Raw genomic sequence first — 16,034 nt, forward strand, 5'->3', positions numbered from 1 at the left:
TAAACCGGTCTTTGCCTTGCTGATTAAGAACCTATTTGAGAGATTCTTTAATTTTTGGCAGGTAGTCTAGTCAATCATAGGAGTAAACGAAAATTTAGGAAATTTACCTAAACCTAGTATTGAAAGAAATTGACACTTTGTCTAATCCCGATAAGGATGTGATTTGCAACTATATATATAAATAACACCCCTTCACCATTATTCCCTTCCTACACAAAAATAATCAATAAGTTTAAGATTCGAGTTTGAAGTTTAAGGTTTCTTGATTGAATGGCGGCTATGGAGTCCCAGGACAAGAGAAACAAGGGAAGTAAAGGGAAAAGGAAGATTGAGATTAAGAGAATAGAAGCGAAGAGTAGCCGACTAGTCACATTCTCCAAACGCCGGGCCGGAATATTCAAGAAAGCCAGCGAGCTTTCAACGCTGTGCGGGGCGGAGGTGGCCGTCCTCGTGCGTTCTCCGGCGGGTCGGGTCTTCGGCTTCGGCCACCCGAGCATCGACGCGGTTATTCAGCGCTACGAAAACTGTGGGCCAGGGGGAGATCAGTGCCCGGACTACTGCGGCGGCGATGAATGGGTGGAAGGAGTTGAGACGCTGGCGGCGGAGAAAGAGCAGCTGGCGGAGGAGAACCGCAGACAAACGGCGGCGAGCAGTGGCGGCGGCGGCGGCGAGAGAGGGATGCTGTGGTGGGCTAAAGATATTGACGGAATGGGATTGCAGGAATTGGTGGAATTTAGGAATTCTTTGGTAAGGTTGAAGAATGAAACCGAGAAGAAGGCTAAGGAGATGGCAACAAAACCTGCAGGTTTTTCGTCGTCGTCCCATGAAGAACACGAAAACGTTGTTCCGTTATCTGTAGATGAATCTAATTTGCTTTTTCCGACAAGTTCAGACTTTCGGTTATGGAGTTATTAGATAGGATTCTCCATTGATCGGAATAATAGAATGCATGTTCTTGTCTTATTTTTGTGGATCCCAAAGTTTGAGAGAGAGTAAAATTGAGAGTAGAAGTAGTATTTTTCTTTTTAAAATCGAAATCTTTCGTTTGGGTTCGGATTTAATTCTTACAATACATGATTCAGTTTTTATAATATACAGTCAGTTCAAATAGTACCGTGATCATCCTTAAAAAGTGGTTAAAATTGTAATATTTGTAATAAATTTAAATTAAAGGTCGTCGACCACTGATAGTTAGAATCCCAATCATTAGGTAGTCAGAAATTTATTTATTTTTTGTGAACAAATACCAATTTTGATCTAGAGTATTAGCAAAATGATTGATTCACATATTTTTTTTATTACAAAGAAAGGGAATACCTAAACGGACTCAAACTCATCACCTCCCACGTAGGAAGGAACTTGGTACCATTGGATCACAAGGTCGAGCAAATACCAATTTTGGTCCCACAAGTATTAGCAAAATGACAGTTTTGGTCCACATGTTTAATTCATACCAATTTTCATTCACGACTATTGTTTTAGTACCAATTTTAGTCCACAACTATTGTTTTAGTGCCAAAATTCATCATGCCGATCACCTCTTCGTTTAAGACATGCCGAAATATGAAATTATTAAGGGTAGTTTCGTGCTTTTCAAATTAGGATCCCTATTTGAGCATGAATAAAGGGATTTAAGCCCTAAGATATATCATAATTCGCAGTTTTCCTCCTCAAATTAAAGGTAGTTGATTATGAGGATAACTGCGAATTGAGATTGATCTTAGAGCTTACAATCATTTATTTATGCTCAAATTGGAATCTTAAGTTGAAAATGACAAAAATTTCCTTAAAATTTTTAGATTTCGAGATGTTTTAAATAGATGGGTGACCGACGTGATAAATTTTGGTATTAAAATAATAGTTGTGGATTAAAATTGGTAATAAAACAATAGTCGTGGATGAAAATTGGTAGGAGTTAAACATGTGGACCAAAACCGTCATTTTGTTAATACTCGTGGGACCAAAATTGGTATTTGCACTGTTTAATTTCTACCAATTTTCATCACGACTATTGTTTTAGTACAAATTTTCATCCATGACTATTGTTTTAGTACCAATTGTTCCTTCTTTTTTTTTTTTTTTTTTTTTTTTTGGCAAAATCTTCGGTATATTCATTAGATTAATAGTAAAATAATGCATTGTAATTTTAATCTAAATTATTAATAATCGATTGTTTTTTTTTTTTTTGTGGCAAAATCTTCCTTATATTCATATTTATTAGATTAATAGTAAAATAACGCATAGAAATAATTTTAGAACATTATGACTTCTCGAATTACGGATTCTTTTACATTTTTCCTTTTTTACAACTAACCTTATTATTATTAAGTGTTTGGGTGGGAAGTTAGAATAGATGATTTTGTTTTTAATAATAGTATAGAGTATAGATTATTAATAACTTATTCTTTTCTAATTTTTTTGGCAAAATCTTTCTTATATTCATTAGGTTAATAGTAAAATAACGCCTTGTAATTTTTATCTAAATTATTAATAATCGATTCTTTTTGTTTTGTTTTGTTTTGTTTTTTTTTTTTTTTTTTTTTACAAAATCTTCCTTTTATATATATATATATATATATATATATATATATATATATATATATATATATATATATATTATATTAATAGTAATATAACGTGTAGAAATAATTTTAGAATATTATAGCTTCTCGAATTACGTAAACTTTTTTTCTACTTTTTATTTTATACTGCTAACCTTATTATTATTAAGTGTTTGAGCGGAAATTAAAAATGATGATTTTGTTTTTAATAATAGTATTGATTGATTAGATTAGTAGTTAAATAATGATCTGTAATTTTAATCTAAATTATAAATAATTAATTCTTTTTTTTTTTTTTTTTGCAAAACCTTCATTGTATTCATATTCATTATATTATTAGTAAAATAACGCGTCGAAATAATTTTAGAACATTATGACTTTTCGAATTACAGATTCTTTTCAATTTTCCTTTTTTACTACTAACCTTATTATTATTATTAAGTGTTCGGGCGGGAAGTCAAAAAGAATGATTTTGTTTTTAATAATAGTATAGATATAGATTATTAATAACCAATTCTTTTTTTTTCTTTTTTTTTTTTTTTGCAAAATCTTCATTAAATTAATATTAAAATAACGACATGTAATTTTAATCTAAATGGTTAAATAACCGATTCTTTTCCTTTAATATATTTTTTTTTTTGCAAAATATTCCTTATACTCATATTCATTAGATTAATAGTAAAATAACACGTAGAAATAGTTTTAGAACATTATGGGTTCTCGAATTACGGATTCTTTTCTATTTTTCCTTTTTTTTTTACTACTAACCTTATTATTATTAAGTGTTTAGGCGGAAAATTAAAAATGATGATTTTGTTTCTAATAATAGTATTAATGTGCCTTAATTCCTTTGTTTATATCCTTAGGTGCATAAATTGTTGATTTGAAAACAATCGTATGTCTTTCGGTGCATTTTGAATGAATCTCGAGTTAATGAGAGCGAGGGTGATGCTAAGGAGGTCGCTAAAATACTCCAAAAGGTGCCAAAGATTGGTGTATTCAATAGCCTTGATCACTTGCGCAAACCAAGGCAAAAGTGGAGCAAAAGTCAATAAGATAAAATTCTTGCACAGATTGACCACTGTTATGTATTTGGACCATATCTTAGCCTAGGAATATCCAAATGTAGTTATTCTTGATCCATTGGAAAGAAGACCTAAAGAGCTACAACCCTTATGAAGACATCAAAATCTAAATCAGGAGGGAAGAGGGTCAAAATCAGCCTACAAACTGCACCTGCGTCACAGGAGGATTCTCGACGCGGCGAGAGGTGCCAGAATGGCCCCAAATTTTCTCTGTATTATCTCGACACGTCGAGAGCTCAAGATCTGCGCATTTTTCTGAGAAAATTGCCTTTTTTGACCCCCATTCTCCACCCGTACTATATATAACATCATTTCCTACAAACCCTAAGATGTGTGGTGGCTTTGGAAGACAAAATAAGTGAACATAGGTGATTCTTCACACTCCAAAAGGGAGAAAGAGGGATCCCCACACCTTGGAAGAGTAGAATCACATTTTGGAAGCTTCAAGTCACACGAAAGGGGGAAAAGCTTGGAAGAACATCATTCAGGAAAATCTCATCCCTTTTCTTTTACTTTCTTTGTTTTTTGAATTTCCTTAATACTTGTGTAATGAATACAATGTTAGACATGGTTGGCTAAGCTTATTTTGGGATTTTTAGGTTGAAAGTGTCTATGAACCTATGTGTCTTGTTCTTAATTTCCTTAATGAAATATGTGTTTGTGTTTTATATCTTGTGTTGCAATTGTAGTTTATATTCTTGATACTTGTAATTAATGATCCAAATTACATGTTTCATTGCTATATTTGTGTCTTGATGAGAGTTAGGGTATAAATTTGGGCATCCACAATTGCACTTGGCTATTGCACCTTGAGAGATGGAATTTTGGCTAAGGAGTTTTATCTTGATTGCTTGCTCTTGAATTATTTGAGTGATTATTTCATGGCAATGAATATATTCACTCACATTATTTTGGGTTGGAATAATGGGAGTAATTCATTCTATTTGTATGCAATCTTTCACACTTGTTTAAGACCAAATTAATTTTTTCACTTTAGATTGGCACTAGGTGATTAAACACTTAACCCCCGAAAATCCCATCCACATTCTATTGTATTCCTAAGTTGCTTGCCTTGTCTTTATTTTACTAGTATTTGATTATATTAAGCTATCTCTCGTGACATTAGGAATAGCTTCAACAGAATAGATTAGTAGCTAGTGCTTAATACCCCACTTCCTTATGGATCGATAACCCCGGGATACTCTGGATATTTGTTTGTTAAAATATGCTACAATCAATTACCGTTTTGAATCTTTCATGCATATCAAGGCACTAATAGAGAAGCTATTTTTGAAAGTGAAATGTATATATTGGCTTGGTTCCCATGAGAACAACAACTCTTCAGGTGAGAAGTGTGGATAAATATTATCCATCAATCTAGTAAAATCTAACGGTTGAAAAATAAAGATAAAAAATAAAATAAAATGCAGTGACATTTATTGTAATTAAGATTGTGCATTTGGAAAAATTTGAAAGTGTATTCGTGGATAACTGACAGTGCATTTGAACACTCTTTTTTGAAATCCACTAACAAAGCGTTTTTTTTACACCACAGAATCCAATTCTTTTGCTTGTTACCAATATCTACTAGTTGTTGTTTCTAGATACGGTTGTTACTTGACATTTTGTTGAGATATTTGATGATATTAATCATCTATATTAATAGTCATGTGTCTCTTGGATTTTCCATATGTCTCTTGGGTTTCCCATGTGTCTGTTGGGTTTTCCATGTGTCTCTTTATTTTCTCATTTGTATTTATTTTTCATCATCTTGTTAGCACACCATATATACAAGTGCTTGTATTGAAGTTGATACAAGACACAATATATTAATTTTTCCTCTTCTTCTTGTTTATTTGTATTCTACACATTTCTTCTAATTCGTTGATACTAGAAGCAAATTGTTGTGTGAAAGAATCTATATCTCAAAATATGCCAAGAAGAAGTTGGAAATAATGAACCAAGTCAATTTACCAAAAATAATATTATATATATATTCACACTAATATATATATATATATATATATATATATATATATATATATATATATATATATATATATATATATATATATGTATGTATGTATGTATATATATATAGAATCGCACTCAGGTGCGAATGCTTCGCCCAGGAGCGAAATAGGAATGGATTCTGTCTGTCCACGTGTCCAGATCTAATGGATGAGAAACACTGATTTTTTTTAAAAAGCGCAGTGATATTTTCGTAAATAATTGAATATCGAAGTGCAAGCAAAATGTATTACAAATGCATGTAAAATGTATTATAGGTGCAAGTAAAAATTTACACTGAGCATCAATACTCAGGAGCGAAATAGGAAAGGATTCTGTCCTCCATGCGTCCAGATCTAATGGATGAGAAACACTGATTTTTTTAAAAAAGCGCGGTGATATTTTCGTAAATAATTGAACATCGAAGTGCAAGTAAAATGTTTTACAAATGCATGTAAAATGTATTATAGGTGCAAGTAAAAATTTACACTGAGCATCAATACTAAGTGCACCTATAGTTATAAGTAGTTGCACCTAGGTGCATGAATGTTTGCGAGTGGTTCTCAGGGGTATTACTACCCGCTGAACTCAGATCAATGAATGTTAACAAGGCAAAATTACATGCACTTATAGGTGAAAGTAGTTGCACCTATAGTTATAAATAGTTGCACCTATAGTTATAAGCACACCCAGGTGCATGAATGTTTGCGGGAAGTGAATGCTAACAAGGCAAAATTACATGCACTTATAGGTGAAAGTAGGTGCACTTGTAAGTAATTTTACTTGCACTTCGATGTTTAATTATTTACGAAAATGCCACCGTGTTTTTTTAAGCTATTAGATCTGGACACGTGACGCGCGCTGATTCGTTCGCATATTCCTTCCGGGCACTTATTAGCACCTGAGTGCATCCCTATATATATATATATATATATATATATATATATATATATATATATATATATATATATATATATATATATATATATATAACAACCAACATGGAATTTATAATCCTCCAGATTATAATTCTAACCAAAAGAAATGAAGATGAAGAAAGATGGTTAGTACGAGTCGAGCGAAACAACACTCTTTCCTTAAAACCTTATTTGCTGCCTTCCAAAAGTGCTAGGATGTAGCCTAGGTTTCCCAGTATAAAACGTACTACGGTTCAACGTTTGAGCACCCAAACGAATGAACCCGACGAACAAGAGCACGGGCAGAACACAGTTGCAAGAAGGAGTAGGAGCAGAAATAGCATTTAGTTGGCATTCATACTGATATTAAATCGGTTCAAATCGTGAGAATTAAAACTCAGCTCATGAGCCAAACCTATTAGGTTCGGGTCGTACACGAGTCAAGTCTTTTCAAACGCAATTTGGGATTTGATTTGCACCCCCTTGCGCGCGAGAGAGCCTCTATCCTATACAATTCAATAAGTCATTGAAAGGCTCTTGTATAAATAGTGGTGCAAATCCACTTCCCAAACTAATGTGGGACAAAAGCTCATTCTTTTTCCCTTCATTTTTCCAACTTAATGGGTCTACTTTGAGAATCAATATCTTATTCTCCCATTATCCTTTTTGAGCGTACAATATATGAATCTCTTCGTCTCACTATGAACAACCCGAATCCACTTTGACCTGACCCAAATCGGAAGTAGACCCCACTGATAATTGTACCACAAAATAACCACTTAAAATGCCATTTTAATTCTATTTTTCCAATAGAAGAATATCTTGTACCACTCCACCCGGTTCTATGAAACTAGCATGCATCCTAGCTCCCGAGACTCGTTCATAGAATTCAAACAATTTTGCGCGCTCCTCAAAACCCCATAAGAACGAATTGCACTCAAAGAGTTTTAAAATGCACTGTCAAGCATTTCTAAATGGACAATAGTATTACAGAAATGACACCACACATTTTTCATATTTTTGTTTATTTTTCAATCGTTAGATCTACAAGATAGACGAATCATATGTAATAGAGCTAGTAGCATTCAAAAAAAAAAATATTTGTCCACACTTCTCACCTATAGGGTCAGTTTTATAATTATTGTAAGCTTTTAAGTTTGCAATATTTATAAAACTGATCACACTCACTTTCCCCCTCACTTTTAACAACTTTCAACCGTTGATATACCTAAATAGATAGATCATATCCACCCTCGCTTTTTACATGAGATCAACAAATTAAATTGACAGGTCTAAACTCTTAAGATTGAGCACCGACAACTTTAATGTGAGAGTTTCACCCATTATATATAGTGAACTCCTTATATAAAGAATAAGAGTTTCACCCATTATAGTGAACTCCTTATAAGGAGTAAGCACTGATCTTCCCAATTAAGATAGTATTCCTATCTTAATTTATCCCTCCACTAATCTTCTCCCAAAATGTTGAATCTCCAACCCTAAAGGCCTTTCATTCGACTCGACAGAGCAATTTACTTTGGACATAATTTACACCCTACTACTGCTGAGATTTAAATATTGATCTCTTCTCACAAATACTATGAACCAGTGAGTTAAACTCCTAGTGCATCCCTCCCCTAATCTTTTTAATCTTTTTGAGGATGGGGAATTTTCTGCCAACGTTTCACTCATGTCATTTTCAATTTGTCATATCGACTCTAAACGCGGTTTGAGTGTGTATTTCCACAATCATTTTTGGTAAACTATATCGTTGACTGACTGAAGCCTTCCAGCCTTCCAACATCAATCTTCAATCCATATTTTCCATCATCATCTAAGAATGATGAGTAGTGAGAATATGATAATTTTAATCAACTCAATCTTTTATTTAATATTATTTATTTATTAGATAATTCAATAAATAATAATAACAATTATTTGGAAGAATTATTTAACAAAGTATCAAATTAAAATTCCAAAAATCCTGCAAAATTTTGGTGCTCTCCTCCCCAAATGATAAGTACCAAAAAGTATTTATTTGCACTTTATATTTAATGTCTAAGTCATAACTATCATAAATATTTTGGTAACTATCATAAATATTTTGGCTGTGAAGTAATGGTTGTTGGAAAATAAGTCTGATAAATAGGAAAAAATAGGGATTTAAAATCTTAGAAATAATTCAAATAAAGTCAACTATGTACTTAAGATTACTCCCAAAAAAAATACATGAGGATATAAAACTATGTATAAACATATGCCATTTGAAAAGTCCATTCAAAAAACCTCCTTTCACACACCAACGTGGGGATAAAAGAAAAAAACATAAAAGTCAATCGAATCATGATCATGGAATTGTTAAACCAGCAATAATCCTACTATACGTTCTCTTTCAAGCCTTTGAACCAGTCCCTGGAGAGCTGCTTTTGCTAAAACTCGAGCAGTTTCTTGAAAACTCGCTCCTGATATGAAACTTTTGATCGAATATTGAGAGATGCTTTTGTTATTCTCAATAAAAGGGCTGGATAACAGATTGCATGCTTAGCTTCTTCTAAAGCACGTACGCCCTATTCAAAACCTGAAGAAATATAAATAATCTCCCAATTAGCTTCATCATGGGTGGTTGTCTGCCTATAAGTCCTCTTCCTTTATTCATCTTTGTTTGTATGATAGCTGAGTTTGGGTTTTGTTCCAGAAACCCAAACCCCATTTGCAGAAAAGATGAGAAGCAGGCCTTGCTGTGCATCAAGAAGGGTTTAATTATAAATCATCCACAGAGTCGGCTTTCGTCTTGGGTTGACTGGCATAATTAATGGCGCGTATTTAAGTGGCGATGGTCACCTAGGCTGACCGAACCTCTGTTGATGACGACTCTCGGGACTCGGCTCAGTCTACGCAAATTATATCATGCACCGCGGTGTATGATCGATCATGCACTGCGCATCAAAACGAGGTCGTTATGTTTAATGAAAAAGAAACAGAATCTTCGCAAAAAATAACTATGTTTTTCAGTTTCATTTTGTATACACTGCAGTTCAACACAACTACAGTTTCATTTCGATATAACTACAGTTTCATTCAATATTTATACACTCGAATATGTGAAAATGTTATTTAATTTTATTTTATATACACTATAGTTTCATTAAAACACAACTACATGATCATTTCAATATAATTACAGCTTCATTGTAACTTACACTCAAATATGTGAAATGTTATTCAGTTTCATTTTATATATACTTTAGTTTCATTTCACCACAACACTTTCATTTTGATATAACTGCAGTTTCATTTGATAATATAAAAATAATACGTGAGACAGTGTCAGATTTAGACACACTGTAGTGTCACTCCGTTATAACTGCAGAAACAACGCCGTTTTAACACGCGGTGCATAATAGATTATGCACCGCGGTGCACGATATAACGACTGCTCTGTCTATTTCTTGGCCTCTTGGGACGAGGTCCTCTTGGGCCTACAGAGCAGATTTTATTTCTTGGCCCAATTCTAGAAAGCCCATATTTCTTGTTTATTTTCTTTATTTGGGCCCCTAGCTCATTGGGGTCCGCAAATTATGCCCTGGATCCGTGTCCACAATGCATGTCCATTGTGGACACGAGTCAAAAATGACGTCGTCTTCAGGGAAAACGCGTCATTCCAGTTTTAAAAAAAAAAATTGATTTTCTCCGTTAACGGCGTTATTCGTTTGTGGGATTATGAATGTACAGTTATGACGTTATAAATGTACAGTTATGAAATTATGGAATTATGAACACAGAGGTCTGACATTATGAACTTACAATTATGAACATATAGTGATAAAATTGTGAACATAGAGCTTCGAAAATTATGGATGTACAGTTATAGAGTTATGAATGTATAGTTATGGGATTATGAATGTACAATTATTGAATTATGAACACAGAGCTCTGACATTATGAACTTACAATTATGAACATATAGTGATAAAATTATAAACATAGAGCTCTAAAATTGTGAACATAGAGTTTCGAAAATTATGAATTTACAGTTATTGAATTATAAATGTACAGTTACGGAATTATGAATGTACAATTATGGAATTATGAATGTACATTTATGAAATTATGAACATAGAACTATGACATTATGAACTTACAATTATGAACATATAGTGGTAAAATTATGAACATATGCTTCTATAACGAAGCGATCTGAATTTTTTTTTTAAAAAAATAAAATGGAAGATAACGGTGCCACTAACGGCACCGTTACCGTGTCCACACTGTAGGCTAGACACGGGTCCATAGCATAACGATTGATTGGGGTCCATACCCCATCAATAACCAAACATCATTATTTATAATCATTCTGATTCCAATCTACTACCAAACATGCAAAACACTTTCACTAAGACCCATTACCAAGTATTTGATACCCATTCTGATTACAATTGCGAACCAAATACACCCTTAATAATCAAAGGCAAAATCAGAAATAGTTTTACAATTAAATATACTGTTACAGGCTACATAAAAAGTGGACAATAAAGTTCACCATTAACAATATAATAATACAAGAAAAAAGTTATTAGAAAATACAATAAACAAGGAAAAATCCAACCCTATCCAAACCATTGCATCTTGAAAGAGACTTTAACTTGGAAGTAATATACATCACAGTCCAAACCACCTAAAAAGATACTTCAACTTATCATCTATAAACTGAAAAAAAAGTATACCTCCAAGATTTCACAGCAAACAAAGGTCCCAAGATGCCACACCATCCCACAATAAATCCTATAGCCATGCTAATATAAAACCACTTTGCCTCAAAATCATCTCCTCTGTCTTCTTCTTCATCAGGAACATCATCATCATTGCTACATCCAAGGAGAGGAGGCCCACAAAGATTGTTACCAACATAACAAGATGCATTGAAGCTTTGAAGTTGAGTACCAGTAGGGATCTTCCCAGACAGATTGTTATAAGACAAATTCAAGTAACTCAGAAAGTTGAGATTTGAGAGACTGTAGGGAATTTCTCCAGAAAGATGATTTCTTGACAGATCAATGGATTCTAATTGCTTCATGTTTCCTATTTCCTTGGGAATGTTTCCTGTCAACTTATTTCCTGATAGGTTCAAGGATCTTAATTCTCCTAAAGTGGTCAATTCCATAGGAATTTCTCCCAAAAAATTGTTGTTGGAAAGATCAAAACTTGTAATCAACACAAATATAATGGCAAAGTACTGGTACTCTTGCCCTTTTGTTGTCACCACAGCACTTTCTTCATATAATTTTACCCTTTCAAGATCGATCTCTCTAATAAGGATCTTACTTTGCTCAACCATTGAAGTGAGATTGTTAATACACTTTGGGATTGTACCAATGAAGTTGTTATTAGCAAGGTCTAGTATCCGAAGAGATGTGAGATGGCAGAAATCCGGAGACAATTCACCGTGGAACTTATTTGAACGAAGCCTTAGAACTACTAAACTCGAAAGTGAACTCCCAAGCCAGCTTGCAATATTCCCTTCAAACTCATTTTCACCCAAGTCAAGTTTCCATAAACTGGTGCAATTTTGTATAGATGGAGGTATATTGCCAAAAAGTTTGTTACCGTCCAAGTCAAAAAATGACAATGAATTTAGAAGCCCAATAGATTTAGGAATTCTTCCACTTAAACTATTCTCTGCCATGTCTAAGACTCTCAAATTTGGCCAATTACTTCCACTTAAACAATCAGGAATTTGTCCTGATAAACCATTTCTTCTGAGGTGAAGACTTTTCATCATACTTCTTGATTCATTTTGAGGAGGACATAAGAAACGAATGAGATCTCCAGAGAAGAAATTGTTTGACAAGTCCAAATGAGTTATGTCAGAAGATGAGATTTGAGGCAATGGCCCACTGAATTGGTTGTGGGATAGATCAATGACAGAAATTTGAGAGGAAAAGTTCCAAAACCAAGTTGGGATTTCATCTTTGATCCCAGCATTAGATATATCAACTTCAGAAATCTCTTTTAGTGATTGCAACCAAACTGGAAATTGAGGACCCAAGTGCCAACTTCCCAGTCCAAGCCGGTCTATAAGGTGGAAAGGAGGCAACCAATCTGGACTCACTTTCAATGTTAATCTATTGCCAGATGCAAGGAAAAACACTAATTCTTTGAGATTAACAAAGTGATTTTCGGTCACAAGACCTTCCAGTGCATTATCAGAAAGATCCAAAAGTTGCAGCATCGGAAACATATTCCCCAGACCCTTGGGTATAGTTCCATTTATCTTATCAGAAAGATCCAAAAGTTGCAGCATCGGAAACATATTCCCCAGACCCTTGGGTATAGTTCCATTTATCTTATTACCTCTCAGGCTTAAATCTCTCAATGATGAAAATTTTTATGAGCTATCAAACATTGGACCCGAAAACTGATTATCTTGCAGAATCAGATAGATCGAGGAATTACAGATTTAGTAGAGATCCTAGGAAGCTGGGAATGGGACTTCCTTCAAAATCATTTCCGCTAAGGTCGAGGTGACTTAGCTGTTTCAATTCAAGCAAACAGGAACTAAGTTCACCGCCTGAACTGCGATTGGCGAGGTGGAGCTCAGTGACACGGCCAGTTACGTTGTTGCACAAAACTCCAACCCATTTTGCACAACAATCGTCTCCTTCAACCCAAGACGAAAGCGAACTCCGTGGATCATTTATAACTAAACCCTTCTTGAAGCACAGCAAGGCCTGCTTCTCATCTTTTCTGCAAATGGGGTTTGGGTTTCCGGAACAAAACCCAAACTCAGCTATCATACAAACAAAGATGAATAACTTAAAGGAACTAAGAGGACTTATAGGCAGCAGACAACCACCCATGATATGATGAAAGGAGATTATTATATTTCTTCAGGTTTTGAATGGGGCGTGCTTTAGAAGAAGCTAAGCAATCTGTTATCCAGCCCTTATATTGGGAATAACAAAAGCATCTCTCAATACTCGATCAAAAGTTTCATATCGGAAGCGAGTTTTCAAGAAATTGCTGGAGTTTTAGCAAAAACAGCTCTCCAGGGACTGGTTCAAAGGCTTGAAAGAGAACGTAGGATTATTGCTGGTTTTACAATTCCATGATAATGATTCGATTGACTTTTATGTTTTTTTATCCCCACGTTGGTAGTGTGAAAGGAGGTTTTTGAATGGACTTTTCAAATGTCATATGTTTATACATAGTTTTATATCCTCATGTATTTTTTTTTGGACTAATCTTAAGTCCATATGACTCACCCTGTGCACAAGGGATCCAAGTTTATAGTGAGATTCGAATCCCTACATTATCGCATTCAGTCATAGCGTTTAAATTAGACAATGAGCCAACTATATATACTAGAAGTCGTCCCATGACATTTATATCCCCATGTTTTTTTTTTCAAAAAGTTGATTCCTCAATCCCAATTTATATCCCGTATTCTTATTCTCATATGATCTAGTGTGAACGGAGGTTTTTTGAATGGACTTTTCAAATGGCGTATACTTATATTTAGTTTATATAAATGATAAGTTAAAGTCTCTTTCAAGATGGTTTGGTTAGAGTTGGATTGTTCCTTGTTTATTGTATTTTCTAAAAACTTTTTTCTTGTATTATTATATCCATTTAGGGGTGTAAACGAGCCGAGCCGAGCCCGAGCCTGCGTATGCTCATGCTCGTGCTCGTTAATGATAGCACTGCTCGAGCTCGAGCTCGAGCTCGTTCGAGCTTGTGAACTGATGCTCGAGCTCGAGCTCGGCAATTGTCGAGCTGCTCGAGCTCGAGCTCGAGCTCGAGTTTAGGCTCCAATTTGAGCTCAATTTTGATCTCAAATTTGACCTGTTTGATTTAAAATTTAAACTACTTTGTTTTATTATTTTTATCCATACATAATTATTAAAGTATTTTAATTTCCCTCCCCAAATTATTATTTTTTATATACTAAATATAATATAATTATATTATATATTATATATTATATACTAAATATAATAATATAATTATAATATAATTATAATATAATTATATTATATACTAAATATATTATAAGGCTCGTGAACGGCTCGTTGAGCCGCGAGCCTACAATACCTAAGCTCGGCTCGTGCTCGTTTAATCCACGAGCTGCTCGAGCTCGAGCCGAGCTCGATTTTGACCGAGTTCGAGCCGAGCGTTGACCGAGCCACTCACGAGCGACTCGCGAGCAGCTTGGCTCATTTACACCCCTATATCCATTGTTGTAAAAATCGGTCTAGGCGTCCGCCTAGGCGCTAGGCGCTCCTAAACCGTGACGATTTTTCCCTAGACGCTCGCCTAGGTGATCGTCCGCCTAGCGCCTAACTTGGCCGATTAGTGTCTAACTTAACCGAATTAACTTGTCCATTTCAATCGAGTTAACCCGATCAGCTTGGCCTTATATATATATATATATATATATATATATATATATATATATATATATATATATATATATATATATATATATATATATATATATATATATATATATATATATATATATATATATATATAGGGATGCACTCAGGTGCGAATAAGTACCCAGGAAGGAATATGCGAACGAATCAGTGCGTGACATGTGTCCAGATCTAATAGCTTAAAAAAAACGCGGTGGAATTTTCATAAATAATTGAACATCGAAGTGCAAGTAAAATCACTTACAAGTGCACCTACTTTCACCTATAAGTGTATGTAATTTTCCCTTGTTAGCATTCACTTCCCGCAAACATTCATGCACCTGGGTGTGCTTATAACTATAGATGCAACTATTTATAACTATAGGTGTAACTATTTATAACTATAGTTGCACCTACTTTCACCTATAAGTGCATGTAATTTTGCATTGTTAACATTCATTGATCTAAGTTTAGCGGGTAGTAATACCCCTGAAAATCACTCGCAAACATTCATGCACCTAGGTGCAACTACTTATAACTATATGTGCAACTACTTAGAACTATAGGTGCAACTACTTATAACTATAGGTGCACTTAGTATTGGTGCTCAGTGTAAATTTTTACTTGCACCTATAATACATTTTACATGCACTTGTAATACATTTTACTTGCACTTCGATGTTCAATTATTTACGAAAATGCCACCGCGCTTTTTAAAAAAAATCAATGTTTCTCAACCATTAGATCTGGACACGTGGACGGACAGAATCCATTCCTATTTCGGTCATGGGCGAAGCATTCGCACCTGAGTGCGATTCTCTCTCTCTCTCTCTCTCTCTCTCTCTCTCTCTCTCTCTCTATATATATATATATATATATATATATATATATATATATATATATATATATATATATATATATATATATATATATATATATATATATATATATATATATATATATATATATATATATATATATATATATATATATATATATATATATATATATATATTTGTGTGTGTATATACACACACATATGCATAC

General features: G+C 33.9%; 2 protein-coding genes across 2 annotated transcripts; one reads left to right on the plus strand and one right to left on the minus strand.

Annotated features, from left to right (window-relative positions):
* Nucleotides 1–270: 270 nt before the first annotated feature.
* LOC109154392 (MADS-box transcription factor 23-like) lies at nucleotides 271–915 on the plus strand. The gene has a single exon (XM_019302193.1). It carries the CDS (start codon nucleotides 271–273, stop codon nucleotides 913–915), a length of 645 nt encoding a protein of 214 aa, XP_019157738.1.
* A 10,227-nt stretch (nucleotides 916–11,142) lies between these two features.
* Nucleotides 11,143–12,834, minus strand: LOC109154572 (probably inactive leucine-rich repeat receptor-like protein kinase At2g25790). Its single transcript, XM_019302351.1, has 2 exons — nucleotides 11,261–12,834; nucleotides 11,143–11,210 (listed from the first exon to the last, which is right to left on the minus strand). Exon 1 carries the CDS (start codon nucleotides 12,809–12,811, stop codon nucleotides 11,270–11,272), a length of 1,542 nt encoding a protein of 513 aa, XP_019157896.1. The 5' UTR covers nucleotides 12,812–12,834; the 3' UTR covers nucleotides 11,143–11,210; nucleotides 11,261–11,269.
* Nucleotides 12,835–16,034: the final 3,200 nt, after the last annotated feature.

This window comes from Ipomoea nil, unplaced genomic scaffold (genome assembly GCF_001879475.1).
Source record: "Ipomoea nil cultivar Tokyo-kokei standard unplaced genomic scaffold, Asagao_1.1 scaffold2647, whole genome shotgun sequence".
Classification (NCBI taxonomy): domain Eukaryota; kingdom Viridiplantae; phylum Streptophyta; class Magnoliopsida; order Solanales; family Convolvulaceae; genus Ipomoea; species Ipomoea nil.

Excerpts from the sequence above, each read along its gene's own strand:
- LOC109154572 (XM_019302351.1), bottom strand. The coding sequence starts at position 12,811 with ATGTTTCCGATGCTGCAACTTTTGGATCTTTCTGATAATGCACTGGAA.
- LOC109154392 (XM_019302193.1), top strand. The coding sequence starts at position 271 with ATGGCGGCTATGGAGTCCCAGGACAAGAGAAACAAGGGAAGTAAAGGG.